The sequence below is a fragment of the Rhinopithecus bieti genome, unplaced genomic scaffold (genome assembly GCF_001698545.2).
Source record: "Rhinopithecus bieti isolate Rb0 unplaced genomic scaffold, ASM169854v2 scaffold_34281, whole genome shotgun sequence".
Classification (NCBI taxonomy): Eukaryota; Metazoa; Chordata; class Mammalia; order Primates; family Cercopithecidae; genus Rhinopithecus; species Rhinopithecus bieti.
Window position 1 is genome coordinate 1,374,097 of NW_016814762.1, and position 14,659 is coordinate 1,388,755.

The following is a 14,659-nucleotide window of genomic DNA, read 5'->3' on the forward strand; positions in this document are numbered from 1 at the left end:
TAGGGCAGTTGAACATCAAGATTCTGGCCTAGACCACCTGCCCACCCCTCAAACCACGTTTCCTCCCCAGCGGCTTTTTTCCAGGACTGCATTTCAGAGCAGGACCTTGACGAGATGAACATTGAGATCATCCGCAACACCCTCTACAAGGTAATGCCCTGCACAAGCCATGGGCGATTGGCCTGTCGGTGGGTGGGGCTGTGGGAAGTGGTAGGGTGGTGATTTATGTGAGGTGCTGGGACAGGATGCAGCTATGTCAGGCTCCTATCCCAGGGGCTTATCTGCTTATTCTCTGGCTCCCATGCTGGGTACAAGGCTGTGTGGAACAGGTTCTCTATCCCATAGTGCCTGTGGCAGGCTCGGATAAAATCAGCAGGAGTGACTGGTGTTCCACTGCTGGCCTGTTACAGCTGGCTCCTGGACAGCCGCTCCCCCAGCATCCAGGAGGGTCATGGGCTACCACCCAGGCCGTAGCCCCTGGAACCACCCTACCTAAGCTATTGCCAGCAAGGACAGGCACTTGAGCAAAGGCAACAGTGTGGTTAGTTATGGTGAGAGGAGGGACCTGGCGAGGCATAGCCAGGTCCTCATGTCCCTCATAGGTTCCCAAGCTTGGAGTCAGTGCCGTTTCCCACCGTCCTCATCACCTGCCCACCTCTTGCCTCCCAGGCTGTAGCATAGACTGGCCAACCCCTGGGGATAGAAGGTGGGCTCAGGATTTCTGGGTCAGCACTACCCTGGCCCAAAGAGATTAAAGAGCTAGGGGACCGGAGAGGAGAGAAAGGTTTAAAAATTAAAAAAAATAAAAGCCCGAGACCAGTTAGGTTAGGGGTGTTTGGGATAGACTATGCTCTGGCTGCAGTGAGGCAGTGAGCTATACATAGCGCCAGGACCCCAGACGGGCTGTAGTCAGGAACATGGATCTGTGGTGGGCAGGCCCCAAAGCAGGGCTGAGGATGACCCTGGCCAAGGGACCTGCTGACCTCACCTGTCTATTGGGTGAAAGTCCCCTCCTGACCTGGTTGGAGCGAGCTGGCTGACATTCGGCTGCAGCCTGAGCCCAGGCCCGCCAATCTCCCTGCAGGGGCCTGGGCCAGAGCACATTGTGGGTCTGGTGATAGGGGAAGGGCCTGCCTGGAGGTTGCAGTGGTGTCGGCAAGGGACCAGCACGTGCAGAAGGAAAGCATGGAGCATGTGCCAAGTGGCAGGCAGTTTGCTGTGGAAGGACACATTCCAGATGGACAGGGGAGAAGTCTAGAAGAAGAGGCAGGCATGGGATCAAGTTACCCAGGGCTTTGAATGTAAGGCCAGAAGTTTGAACATAGTCCCGTGGGCAGGGTCAGCCAGTGGAGGTTTCCAACAGAGCAGAGTCTTCTCAGGAAGCCCCTTCTAGCCACAACGTGGAGAGCAGATTAGAAGGCCTGAGATCAGAGGTGGGAAGGTCGTCAGCTTCTTTAATCCTTTGGACTGCACTAGGAACTGGGAAGGTGTCATTATCCCCATGTGAAAATGGGTAAACTGAAGGCTCAGAGAAGTAGGGTGGGTTGCCTAAAGCCACATAATAAGTCACTGGCAGCGCCAGGGATCACACCTGGCTCAGCTTGTTTGCAAAAGTGAGTGCTCTCACCCACTCCGCGCTAATAGGGCACAGGCCAGCCAGTTAGCTGAGAGGAGAGAGAGCATACACACGTGTGTGTGTGTGTGTGTGTGTGTGTGTGTGTACGTGTACGCACGCGCCTACCTGGCCTGTTGCCGGGTTCCCTGCCCTGAGACAGGGTGAGGGGTGCGGCTGTCCGCCAGCCTCACCCACACCCTCACCGGGCCTGACTGGTTCTAGCTGGAGTTGCTGGCGAGGGCTACCTAGGCACTAGCTCGTAAACATGGACCCAATGCTGTGGGCCTTGTGCCAGGACTGCCAGCCTGTCAGGCAATGTCCCAGCCCGATGACCACAGATGGGAGATTAGGTGGACCCTCAGCCACCCGTTGGGTGGGAACAGTAGGCAGCTGGTGCAGCAGCCGTGGACTGGCAGACTCCAGGGGACAGGGTGGGGGTGGGAAGGTGACCTTGGTACTGGGGTTGCTGGGATCTTGCCAGTTTCTTTAGCTACCCTAGCCTCCAGAGAAGAGTCCCACCAGCCTCCCTGACCCTGGGATCAGCCTCTCCTGGGATTGGTACAGATTGGCTAAGCAGTTGGGTATGTAGCAGGCATGGAGCCCAAGACCTGGTTGGTTGTTCCCCCACAAATAGGAAGTGCAGGCCCCACTGGGGCAGGCTGTGGGATTTTTGACATATCCAGCTTGGCTGGCCACAGGGAAGGAGGTGACTGGGGACAGGCCCCAGAGGGACTGTGAAAGGTACCACCAAACCATAGGAGGGGTTGGCAGCTATCTCTGCCACCCAGGCCCTCTGATTCCTGAGATCCTCTGTGCTGGGGTCAACCCCTCTCTTCCAGGCTTCTTACTCCCTGACCTGTCCTAGATTTTTGTTTCCCGTGATCCCAGAGGTCACTCTCAGGCCTTCACCTGAGTCAACCTTGCCCAGCGTTGCTGGCCAGGGCAGACCTGGGCTCACAGACTCCTGGGTCTCATCTCATCTCTCTTGGAGCACCACCCAGCAGAGCCTGTGAGCCCAAGTTGGCTGATAGTTGGCAGAAAGGTCTCCACACCTTGGAGTTTAGACCTCAGTATGAAAAGCTTTCCATGCCATCCAGCCCTTGCCTGCAACCTGGAAGAATAATCTCTAGCCTGTGGAGCCAGAGTCTCTGAGCCCATGCCAGCAGATGGGACTAGGGAGGTCTAAGTGGAGGCTGGCTGTTACAAGGGAGCTCCCCATGGGGCCCGTAAGATCATCCACCTTCCTTGGCATGGAGAGGTATTGGGAGGAAGCATGGCTGCTCTTGTGAGTGAGAGTTGGGAGGGACGTGGGGCCTGGGCTGACCTCTTCTTTCCTCATGCCCAGCAGATCCAATTTGCCTGGGCAGGGAGTGCTTGTTCCCGCCGGCAGCCCATGTGCCTGCCATTGTACTGTGCCCAGCTGACGTCCGTGTAGGCAATAACCATCCCTCAGCAGGAACTGGCCTGACAATTTTGTTCTTGCTGTGTGATGCTGAGGGGCTGCCTGGAGGATGGGAGGAGGAGGTGTTCTGTAAGGGAGGGTGGCAGAGAGGGCCAGGTCACTCAGTCCCTGCCATCCCTGTGGACTCTCAGGTGTGGCCTTTCCTCACTAGCCCACGGACACCTGTTTTGTTTTTTTTCTTTTCTGAGACGGAGTCTCTTTCTGTCGCCCAGGCTGGAGTGCAGTGTCATGATCTCAGCTCACTGCAAGCTCCGCCTCCAGGGTTCAAGCAATTCTCTGCCTCAGTCTCCCGAGTAGCTGGGATTATAGGTGCCCCCGCCACCATGCCTGGCTAATTTTTTTTGTATTTTTAGTAGAGACAGGGTTTCACCATCTTGACCAGGCTGGTCTTGAACTCCTGACCTTGTGATCCACCCGCCTTGGCGTCCCAAAGTGCTAGGATTACAGGCATGAGCCACCGCATCCGGCCACACCTGGTTTTCAGAAGCTGAGGAAGGGGAGGTTTGGAAAGATTTGGGGAAAAGGAAGGCAGAGCAGCAGGGGGAAGTCAGAGGACCCCTGCGAGCCCAGCCTTCTGTGAGATGAGGGGGTGAAGGGGATTGTAGGCTGAAGCAGACAGTCCAGTGGGCCCTGCCCTGGCACTCCTGTGTGGGAGGCTATGGGCAGCTGCCACTTGGCTGATTCACAGAAGTGTTTCCTTGGCTTTGCTGTAAGAGCTGCCTTGGCCCATCCATGGGTGTGCTTGTACCCACCTTGAAAGGGGCTAGGGAGGGGAGGAGGGAGCTGTGAGGGCTTGGCCCTCCAGAGCCTCCTTGCCTGTGCTGAGCAAGCTCCATGCTCTGCACAGGCATACCTGGAGTCCTTCTACAAGTTCTGCACCCTACTGGGCGGGACTACGGCCGATGCCATGTGCCCCATCCTAGAGGTAAGTGCCTGCTCGCCCTCCTGCCTGCTGGTGCCCGCTAGCCCTGGTCTGGGGAGGCTCTGCCAACTGACTGGCTACTGCCTTCTTCTTCCTCCCTTCCTTACCTGTGCACTGGCTCCACAGTTTGAAGCAGACCGCCGCGCCTTCATCATCACCATCAATTCTTTCGGCACAGAGCTGTCCAAAGAGGACCGTGCCAAGCTCTTTCCACACTGTGGGCGGCTCTACCCTGAGGGCCTGGCGCAGCTGGCTCGGGCTGATGACTATGAGCAGGTCAAGAACGTGGCCGATTACTACCCGGTGAGTGCCCCGGCTGGCAGGACAGCGGGTGGGCGTGTTGTCACCAAGCACACCCATCCAGAACCCTCATGTTCGTGCTTTCCCCCACCCCCCTGGCCAGGAGTACAAGCTGCTTTTTGAGGGTGCAGGTAGCAACCCTGGAGACAAGACGCTGGAGGACCGATTCTTTGAGCATGAGGTGAGTCTGTGGGGTCTGCTTGTCAGAGGGAGGCCAACCTGGTGGTTTAGACCTGACTCTGTGGCCATGGCCACCTGGATATCACATCTTCCTGTGTCCACAGGTAAAGCTGAACAAGTTGGCCTTCCTGAACCAGTTCCACTTTGGTGTCTTCTATGCCTTTGTGAAGCTCAAGGAGCAGGAGTGTCGCAACATCGTGTGGATCGCTGAATGTATCGCCCAGCGCCACCGCGCCAAAATCGACAACTACATCCCTATCTTCTAGCGTCCTGGCCCGAGGCTCTCAATTGCACTCTGTGTGTGTGTGTGTGTGTGTGTGTGTGTGTGTGTGTGTGTGTGGTCTGTGACAAGCCTGTGGCTCACCTGCCTGCCCGGGATGTAGTACACTGTCCTAGCAGCTGCCCAGTTCTCCTGACCCTCTTAGAGACTGTTCTTAGGCCTGAAAAGGGGCTGGGCACCCCCCACCAAGGATGGACCAAGACCCCCTCCAGAGCAAGGAGGCCCCCTCAGCCCTGTGTTTACAGCCGCTGATGTGTCTAAGAAGCATGTGGTCACTTTCATGTTCCTCCCTAACTCCCTAACCTGAGAACCCTGGGGCCTGGGGGCAGTTCGAGCCTCCTCTCCCTTCTGTGAGTCACTCCCAGAGCCGTGGCCCATGGGAAGGATAGAGTGTGTGTGTCCTTGGGGCCTGGGGGGATGTTGCTTGTCAGCTCCCTCCCTCAGCCCTGCCCCTCTGAGACAATAAAACTGCCCTCTCTAAGCCCAGCTGTCTGCTGTCTCCTTTAGGCCCTAGTACCTCTCCATGACCCTTAACTTCCCTTGTGACCCCACCTTGCTAAGCAACCCTGCCTAAGCCTCTACCTCCCTCCCTCAGTCAGCAGCCCAGATTCTTCAGGGTTAGGGAGTCCCAGGAAGATAGCTCCTTCTTCTGCTGGAGGCTCAGATGCATACAGGCCTGGGAAGCTAGGTGTTGGCATGGAGGCCCCCTGGCCTTCCCAGTTGCTTCAAGCAATTGGGATCAGGGTCATTACCCCCATTTCACTATGAGGAAACCCATGGTCTTAAATGATTTGCCTCAGGTCAGTGGAGGAGGGGGAGGTGTGAATCACAGAGTCTACCAGGGGAGTCCCCAGCCTCCACACTGAGCCCCAGGAGTTGCCACCCTGTCACACGGCCACATCATGTCACTCAGCCAGCCAGCCAGTCACCCCCTCTAAACAGCACCTGCCGTATTTTAGAAGAAATAAAAATTTGTCTTTATTTAACATGTGGCAATTGGGAAGTACAGTACAACCTTCCCTGTGGCTTGGCGGGGTGTAGTTGGGGCCCTAATTCTTGAGCCAGTCAAGAGACACTTGGGATTTAACCCTCAATTGCAGCACTGAGGCACTAGTGCTGAGAAACAATCCTGAGGGGGACCCCAACCCACCCAGTCACTCCTTAGTTTGCAGAGGCACTATCTGCAGAGTCCTGTGAAAGAATGCAGTGAGGTCTTTCACGAGACTCCCCATCCAGCAGAGTTCTCCAAGCTGCAAGATAGAGTGTTGTGCCAGGAGGGTCTGTTTGGGCTCATGAAGCAGTGGAGAGGCGCAGAGGCTCACTGGGAAACCTTGGCCTCACCGGGCCTGGATTGGGCATCAGCAGTGGGCATGAAGTGGGGGTGGGATCCTTTAGGCCAGGGTCCAGGACAGACTTGGGGGATGGTAATGCTGGGAGTTTTCGGGGAGGAACCAAGGGCTCACAGAGCCTTCTGTGCTGCAGTGGCTGGGCCATAGGTGCACAGGGCTCACCGAGCCACTGCTGGGGAAGGGCCAACGCTCAGGTTTGGGTCCTGGGCTGCGTCCTGTGATGGGGTAGCGCCAGGCTGGCCAGGCTGCAGTGCTCGAGGCAGACAGTGACTGATGAAGAAGGCCTGCAGGAAGCGGCGCCGCAGGCCCTCAGGCAGGTAGTAGTGGATGAAGTACATGAGCCCCAGGCCCTGGCCGGGGTAATAGCGGCGGCGGGGCCGAGCTGCCAGCAGCGCATCTGTGATGGCATCTACAACTGGGCTGAGGTCGGACATGGCCAGGCGTAGCGAGCGCAGGAACTGCCCGTGCAAGTGTTCGATGTAGTCCTTGCCATAGGCCTGCAGCAGCTCTTGAGGCAGGTTGGCCAGTAGCAATTGCTTGCGCTTTTCCCACTGACCCACGTTTCTCACCGACTCTGGGGAAGGAGTGGCAAGGTCAGAGCGGGGTCAGCTAGGGGAGCCAAAGTCAATTAGGACTGTTTAACCTGCGCCAGGTCTCCAGCCAAAACCACACCCCCAACCAAAACCACGACCGTTCATCAAAGTTGACCTGCCCCCATAAGACCATTCCCAGCCCCACTCCCCACCCCCACCCCACTCCCAGCCCTGATTCCCACCTGTCTTGAAGCAGCCAGGCTGGATGATGCTGACCTTGACCCCCCAGGGAAGGAGTTCACAGCTGAATGTGTCCATGAGTAGCGCCACGGCCGCCTTGGAGGTTCCATAGGCCCCCAAGCACGGATATGGCATGTCCCCTGTGGATGGATTGGGAGTGGGGCAGCTCAGCTTTGGCAAGGGGCTCCCTAAGCCCTCCCTCACCCCAGGGAGCTCCTTTTTGCTCCAGTAGGGCAGGCACTCACCCGCTGGGCTGCCCACAGTCACGATGCGGCCCCTTGAGCTGCGCAGCAGGGGCAGGAGGCCCTTGGTCAGCTCGAGCGCGCCAAAGAAATTCACCTCCATGCAGCTACGGAAAGTGGCCACTGGAGACAGCTCCGCATCAGCAACTACTTCATTGTGGCCTGCGTTGTTGACTAGGCCCCACAGGCCTGGGGTCACAGAGCAGAGGAGGGAAGCCTCAGGTCAGCCCAGCAGCAAACTTCCAGTTCCCGTGTCCTTCCCACTGCCCTGCCATGCCCTTGCCTGGTGGACACTTGCCACTGACCAGTGCTGGTGGTGTGGGCCTTGGTGAACTCTAGCACGCGGCTAATGTCTCCTGGTTTGGTCAGGTCCAGCTGCAGCAGCCTTAGGCGAGGGGAGCAGCAGGTACGCAGCTCGATGGCACCGGGGCTGTTCAACTCCAATACAGTGGCCAGCACCGTGAAGCCCATGGAGTCCAGTTTCTTGGCTGTCTCCTTGCCAAAACCAGAGTCACAGCCTGGCCAGGGCAGGGCAGTCAGTGAACTTCCACTGTGGCCCAGCCCAGCCTGAGACAACCCCACAATCACCAGGGTCTGGATGGGATCCAGGCCCCTGCAAACCCAAGCCACCAGCAATCAACGACCCTAACTCCTTCCCTAGGCCCATCCCTGGTAGGCTTTGCCCCTCTAGCTGAGCCCTGGGCCCTTACTCTGTGACAGTTGTCATCTGTCTGACTCCCTATGGCTGCCCTACCAATGTGGCTTACAGAAGAGGAAACTAAGGCCTAGTAATGCTAAGTTGCTTCCCAAATCCACATAGGTCAGGTCTGGGATAGTCCCAGGCCCCAATGTGGTTCTGCTTTCTTGATTTCAGGTCACAGCTCACAGGCACAGGCATAGTATTAGTATGGAGCCTCCCTTTCTTTTTCTTTTCTTTTTTTTTTTTTCTTTCCAAAAATGACAATATCCCTCTGTGCTGCAAACCTTTCCAAGGCTGCCACAGTCCTCAGAATGAAGCCCAAGCTCCCTGGCTCAGGCCCTGTATAACATGAGCCCCACCTCCCTTCCCAGCCTCAACATGCTCTACTATTTTTTCAGGCTAGAGACAAGCTGGAGGCAAGCTGGAGGCCCATCCCCACTTCACCCAGACCCTTGGAATTCCAATCAGTGGCAACACGGGTGTTTTCTGAGCCCCAGACTACTTGCCTCCAGGACAGGGACTGTGCTAGATGAAGAAGAGAACAGACCTACATTTGAATCCCTTCCCACACCCACCAAGTGTGACCAAGGTTAGTTACCACTCTTGGAGGCTTAATTTCTGTCTTTGGTATGCAGAGAGAAGAACCACCAGGCAGAGCCAGTGTAGGGGTCCATAGTACTGATAAGCCCCTGCTGATCCTGGCTTCATGGGCAGCCAGTGAGGGAAGGGGAAAGGCCAGTGAGTGGGGAGGCTTTCTATTCTGCTCCTGCTCCCACCCTTGGCCCTCAACCCTGCCCCCCAACCCCCATTTTCTGGAATAGAAGCTGCAAAGCAGCTCTGCTTCCCTACTCCTGGACTGCTCAGTACGGTCTCCCCATCTCAGCTCCACTCTCTCTACTGAAAACAGCACTGGGCAGGGGGCTTCGAGCTCCTGCTGAGGAGGGGTACTCCCCAGGCAAATCTGCCTTGGAGAGGGAGGCAAGCATGCGTGTGTGCATGTGTGTGTGTGTAGACACACAAATGCATACATGCACTTGCCCAGGTCCCTCTCAGAGCAGACAGGTCCTCCCAAGGGAAACAAACCTCCCAATTCTGACTTGAGCTGACCACAGGCCTCAGCTCTGTGGTCCCAAGTCACCCACATCTTGCACACCCTCTTGCTCATGTGCACACCCTCAGATACCTGTACATACTTCTAACCTGGCTGGATGTTTTCACAATGGGCTCAATCCCTACCACCCATTGGCGCACACGTGCATATGCGTGCACACAGGCACCTGACCCTCAGCCCAAACCCTGATTCCACAGCTGAGCTCCGGGAGTAGCCTCGGCAAGTGCTTCTCTGGGCATTCTTGGGAGGGGAGGGGAGTGGCAGCTCTACCGGGCCCAAGACACAGTGTTCTTGGCAGGTGGGGCCGAACCTGGTTACCTACTTGTTTTCCAGCCGGGTGTTGAGAGACAACCCCAAGTGTTAGGGCCCTGGGAAACTTGGAGGCTTCCTGATGCTTGTACAGGGCAGGTTGGGTGGTCCTCTCTCCCCAACCCCAGCTTTGCCACCAGAGATCCTGTGAGCCCAAGTTAGAGAAAGCATCCCTCCTCTTACCTCTCTCTCAGGCTCAAAGCCAGAAGCCACAGCAGCAGCACAAAGGCCTGAGGTGAGACCTCAGGAAAGACCACCCAGCTAGGCCACTAGTACCTACGGATGGCCTGGGTCCTGTTGAGGTGGCTCACAAAGAAAGAAAGCAGGAAGGGATCTGCCCTGTCCCCAGAGGCAGAGCCCACAACCTAACCCCTACCTCATACCAGGGGTGTCTGTTGACTTTCCTTCCTCAAACCCCTGAAATTGGGGTCCACTGAGGCTTCACACTGCTCCTGGAACCTGGGTCTCTCCTGTCCAGCCCGAACACTTACCCATCTCTACCATCTTTGCTGGAGTGTGTGGCCCTTGTGCCTCCTTCCCCCCTACTCTGCCTCAGCAGTCTGACTTCTTACCTGATTAATGGCCCCTCCCAAGGAAACCACCTCATATCCCCTCTCCCCACCCCACAGCCAGACTGGCTGTCCCCTGCAGAGGCCATGTGTACTCCTGCCTTAAGCCTTTGTCCCACATCCTTTCTGTGATCCGAGATCCCTTTCATACTCCACTTATATCCACTCATCCTCCGAGGCCCCACTCAAGGATTTCCTCCTCTGGAAAATTCTCCCAGCCGCATCTGATCACACAGGGCACCTAGTAGACCCAGGTCTCTGAGAAGCCAGGTTGCTGGCTGCCCCAGCCGAGGCGCAATGCAAGGACAAAACCCAGAGCACCTGTCCAAACCCATGGGTGTTGGGGAGAGACCAGGCTGCCCCCCACCACCATGCAATGGAGTCAGTGCCCCCTGGCCTTTCTCCCCCTCCCCACTTCCGGCCGGGCCTCCAGCACCCCCCCCTTCCTCCCTCTGGTGACAGATTTATTCCCTGCTTCAGACAAAGGAGCTCAGCTACACGGTCAGAGGCACCTGAGCCCAGCTCTCCAAGAGCTCCTTCCTGGGCACAGAGGACCAGGAGGGCTTGGGGGTAGGGTGCTGGGTGCAGGCTCCGAACTACTGCCTCAGCAGTTTGGCAGTGGATGGCTAGACAGAAAGACAGCTGAATGTCCAGCTGCCCCTCGTGGTGACCTCAAGCTTTTCTGAACTCCAAGGATCCCAGCCAGTGGGGGATGGGTCGGGTAGGGAAGTTCCCCATCTAAGCTCTTCCCTCTGGCCCCAGGAATGGGAGATGGCGTGTCTCAGGTGGGGATGTCAGGCAGCGTTCAAGGGGTAACGATCCTCCCTTCTCAAAGCCTCCGAAGTCCCCTGAAACTGCTCTCTTGGGGAAGGGAATGACATAAACTCTCAAACTCCAGGAGGCTCCCTCTTCTCAGCCACCAGTCAGTTTCTTTCTTGAACCTGCCCACTCCCTGTCTCACTTTCCTTCCAACACTCCCTGCAGCAGCAGGTAGTGAACCCGGGCTTGGGGAGGTGCCCGGCGCTCCCTACTTGGCTCGCTCCCTGCACCCAGGGGAGGAGAACTCTCCCACTCTTGCGCTGGGGAGCCCGCCTTGGCCGTGCCCATGAGGAGTCAGTCCTGTGAGTGTCTAGTCCCGCCCTCGAGCCTGGAGTCCCCGCGCTCCGCGACCCGCGCACTCACCGGTGATGAGCACCGCGCGAGTGGCCACCGGCAGGCGCTGCGGGCGCGCCAGGCGGGACAACGCGATCCAGCCGGCGGCGGCCAGCACGGCGAGTGCGGCCGGCGGGGGCAGCAGGCGCTGGCACAGCCAGTCGNACTCTAGCACGCGGCTAATGTCTCCTGGTTTGGTCAGGTCCAGCTGCAGCAGCCTTAGGCGAGGGGAGCAGCAGGTACGCAGCTCGATGGCACCGGGGCTGTTCAACTCCAATACAGTGGCCAGCACCGTGAAGCCCATGGAGTCCAGTTTCTTGGCTGTCTCCTTGCCAAAACCAGAGTCACAGCCTGGCCAGGGCAGGGCAGTCAGTGAACTTCCACTGTGGCCCAGCCCAGCCTGAGACAACCCCACAATCACCAGGGTCTGGATGGGATCCAGGCCCCTGCAAACCCAAGCCACCAGCAATCAACGACCCTAACTCCTTCCCTAGGCCCATCCCTGGTAGGCTTTGCCCCTCTAGCTGAGCCCTGGGCCCTTACTCTGTGACAGTTGTCATCTGTCTGACTCCCTATGGCTGCCCTACCAATGTGGCTTACAGAAGAGGAAACTAAGGCCTAGTAATGCTAAGTTGCTTCCCAAATCCACATAGGTCAGGTCTGGGATAGTCCCAGGCCCCAATGTGGTTCTGCTTTCTTGATTTCAGGTCACAGCTCACAGGCACAGGCATAGTATTAGTATGGAGCCTCCCTTTCTTTTTCTTTTCTTTTTTTTTTTTTTTTTTTTTTTTTTTTTTTTTTTTTTGAGACAGGGTCTCGCTCTGTTGCCCAGGCTGGAGTGCAGTGGCATGATCTTGGCTCACTGCAACCTCCCCTCCTGGGCCCAAGCATTCCTTCCTCCTCAGTCTCCTGAGTAGCTGGGACTACAGGCCTGTGTCACCACGCCTGGCTGGTTTTTTTCTTTTCTTTTCTTTCTTTTTTTTGAGTCGGAGTCTCGCTCTGTTGCCCAGGCTGGAGTGCAGTGGTATGATCTCAGCTCACTGAAACCTCCACCTCCTGAGTTCAAGCGATTCTCCTGCCTCAGCCTCCTGAGTAGCTGGGATTACAGGTGCACGTCACCATGGGCCTGGCTAATTTTTGTACTTCTAGTAGAGCTGGGGTTTCACCATGTTGGTCAGGCTGGTCTCTAACTCTTGACCTCATGATCTGCCTGCCTCGGCCTCCCAAAGTGCTGGGATTACAGGCGTGAGCCACTGCACCCAGCCTGCCTGGCTGGTTTTTAAATTTTTTTTGCAGAGACGGGAGTCTCACTATGTTGCCGAAGCTGGTTTTGAACTCCTGGGCTCAAGTGATCCTCCCACCTTGGCCTCTCAAATTGCTGGGACTGAAGATGTGAGCCACTACATCCGGCTTCTCTTCCTTTCTGACTGCCTAGGGCTCTCCTCCCTTAATCTGGACTCTGAAGCAGCCTCATCTCTAGTCCTGTCCCTTCCTGCCCTCTTGAAGCCCTTCTCTACCTAAGCAGCTGAAGGGATCTTTCCAAAAATGACAATATCCCTCTGTGCTGCAAACCTTTCCAAGGCTGCCACAGTCCTCAGAATGAAGCCCAAGCTCCCTGGCTCAGGCCCTGTATAACATGAGCCCCACCTCCCTTCCCAGCCTCAACATGCTCTACTATTTTTTCAGGCTAGAGACAAGCTGGAGGCAAGCTGGAGGCCCATCCCCACTTCACCCAGACCCTTGGAATTCCAATCAGTGGCAACACGGGTGTTTTCTGAGCCCCAGACTACTTGCCTCCAGGACAGGGACTGTGCTAGATGAAGAAGAGAACAGACCTACATTTGAATCCCTTCCCACACCCACCAAGTGTGACCAAGGTTAGTTACCACTCTTGGAGGCTTAATTTCTGTCTTTGGTATGCAGAGAGAAGAACCACCAGGCAGAGCCAGTGTAGGGGTCCATAGTACTGATAAGCCCCTGCTGATCCTGGCTTCATGGGCAGCCAGTGAGGGAAGGGGAAAGGCCAGTGAGTGGGGAGGCTTTCTATTCTGCTCCTGCTCCCACCCTTGGCCCTCAACCCTGCCCCCCAACCCCATTTTCTGGAATAGAAGCTGCAAAGCAGCTCTGCTTCCCTACTCCTGGACTGCTCAGTACGGTCTCCCCATCTCAGCTCCACTCTCTCTACTGAAAACAGCACTGGGCAGGGGCTTCGAGCTCCTGCTGAGGAGGGGTACTCCCCAGGCAAATCTGCCTTGGAGAGGGAGGCAAGCATGCGTGTGTGCATGTGTGTGTGTGTAGACACACAAATGCATACATGCACTTGCCCAGGTCCCTCTCAGAGCAGACAGGTCCTCCCAAGGGAAACAAACCTCCCAATTCTGACTTGAGCTGACCACAGGCCTCAGCTCTGTGGTCCCAAGTCACCCACATCTTGCACACCCTCTTGCTCATGTGCACACCCTCAGATACCTGTACATACTTCTAACCTGGCTGGATGTTTTCACAATGGGCTCAATCCCTACCACCCATTGGCGCACACGTGCATATGCGTGCACACAGGCACCTGACCCTCAGCCCAAACCCTGATTCCACAGCTGAGCTCCGGGAGTAGCCTCGGCAAGTGCTTCTCTGGGCATTCTTGGGAGGGGGAGGGGGAGTGGCAGCTCTACCGGGCCCAAGACACAGTGTTCTTGGCAGGTGGGGCCGAACCTGGTTACCTACTTGTTTTCCAGCCGGGTGTTGAGAGACAACCCCCAAGTGTTAGGGCCCTGGGAAACTTGGAGGCTTCCTGATGCTTGTACAGGGCAGGTTGGGTGGTCCTCTCTCCCCCAACCCCAGCTTTGCCACCAGAGATCCTGTGAGCCCAAGTTAGAGAAAGCATCCCTCCTCTTACCTCTCTCTCAGGCTCAAAGCCAGAAGCCACAGCAGCAGCACAAAGGCCTGAGGTGAGACCTCAGGAAAGACCACCCAGCTAGGCCACTAGTACCTACGGATGGCCTGGGTCCTGTTGAGGTGGCTCACAAAGAAAGAAAGCAGGAAGGGATCTGCCCTGTCCCCAGAGGCAGAGCCCACAACCTAACCCCTACCTCATACCAGGGGTGTCTGTTGACTTTCCTTCCTCAAACCCCTGAAATTGGGGTCCACTGAGGCTTCACACTGCTCCTGGAACCTGGGTCTCTCCTGTCCAGCCCGAACACTTACCCATCTCTACCATCTTTGCTGGAGTGTGTGGCCCTTGTGCCTCCTTCCCCCCTACTCTGCCTCAGCAGTCTGACTTCTTACCTGATTAATGGCCCCTCCCAAGGAAACCACCTCATATCCCCCTCTCCCCACCCCCACAGCCAGACTGGCTGTCCCCTGCAGAGGCCATGTGTACTCCTGCCTTAAGCCTTTGTCCCACATCCTTTCTGTGATCCGAGATCCCTTTCATACTCCACTTATATCCACTCATCCTCCGAGGCCCCACTCAAGGATTTCCTCCTCTGGAAAATTCTCCCAGCCGCATCTGATCACACAGGGCACCTAGTAGACCCAGGTCTCTGAGAAGCCAGGTTGCTGGCTGCCCCAGCCGAGGCGCAATGCAAGGACAAAACCCAGAGCACCTGTCCAAACCCATGGGTGTTGGGGGAGAGACCAGGCTGCCCCCCACCACCATGCAATGGAGTCAGTGCCCCCTGGCCTTTCTCCCCCTCCCC

The 14,659-nt window shown here is 56.8% G+C and overlaps 2 protein-coding genes across 3 annotated transcripts in view; one reads left to right on the forward strand and one right to left on the reverse strand.

Moving 5' to 3' along the window:
* ATP6V0D1 (ATPase H+ transporting V0 subunit d1) overlaps positions 1–5,245 on the forward strand; it is a 45,663-nt gene extending 40,418 nt beyond the window's left edge. For both annotated transcript variants that reach the window (XM_017852325.1, XM_017852326.1), the window contains exons 4-8: positions 71–150; positions 3,925–4,002; positions 4,126–4,302; positions 4,403–4,480; positions 4,584–5,245. In XM_017852325.1, coding sequence (XP_017707814.1) covers positions 71–150; positions 3,925–4,002; positions 4,126–4,302; positions 4,403–4,480; positions 4,584–4,745 — 575 coding nt within the window. In that variant the 3' untranslated portion in view covers positions 4,746–5,245. The remainder of the gene's footprint in view (positions 1–70; positions 151–3,924; positions 4,003–4,125; positions 4,303–4,402; positions 4,481–4,583) is intronic.
* Positions 5,246–5,712: 467 nt separating this feature from the next.
* HSD11B2 (hydroxysteroid 11-beta dehydrogenase 2) overlaps positions 5,713–14,659 on the reverse strand; it is an 11,201-nt gene continuing 2,254 nt past the window's right edge. Inside the window, exons 3-7 of the mRNA XM_017852192.1 lie at positions 10,995–11,410; positions 7,429–7,641; positions 7,127–7,312; positions 6,884–7,021; positions 5,713–6,682 (exon numbers count right to left, since the gene is read on the reverse strand). Of these exons, the coding sequence (XP_017707681.1) occupies positions 6,267–6,682; positions 6,884–7,021; positions 7,127–7,312; positions 7,429–7,641; positions 10,995–11,410 (1,369 nt within the window). The 3' untranslated portion in view covers positions 5,713–6,266. The remainder of the gene's footprint in view (positions 6,683–6,883; positions 7,022–7,126; positions 7,313–7,428; positions 7,642–10,994; positions 11,411–14,659) is intronic.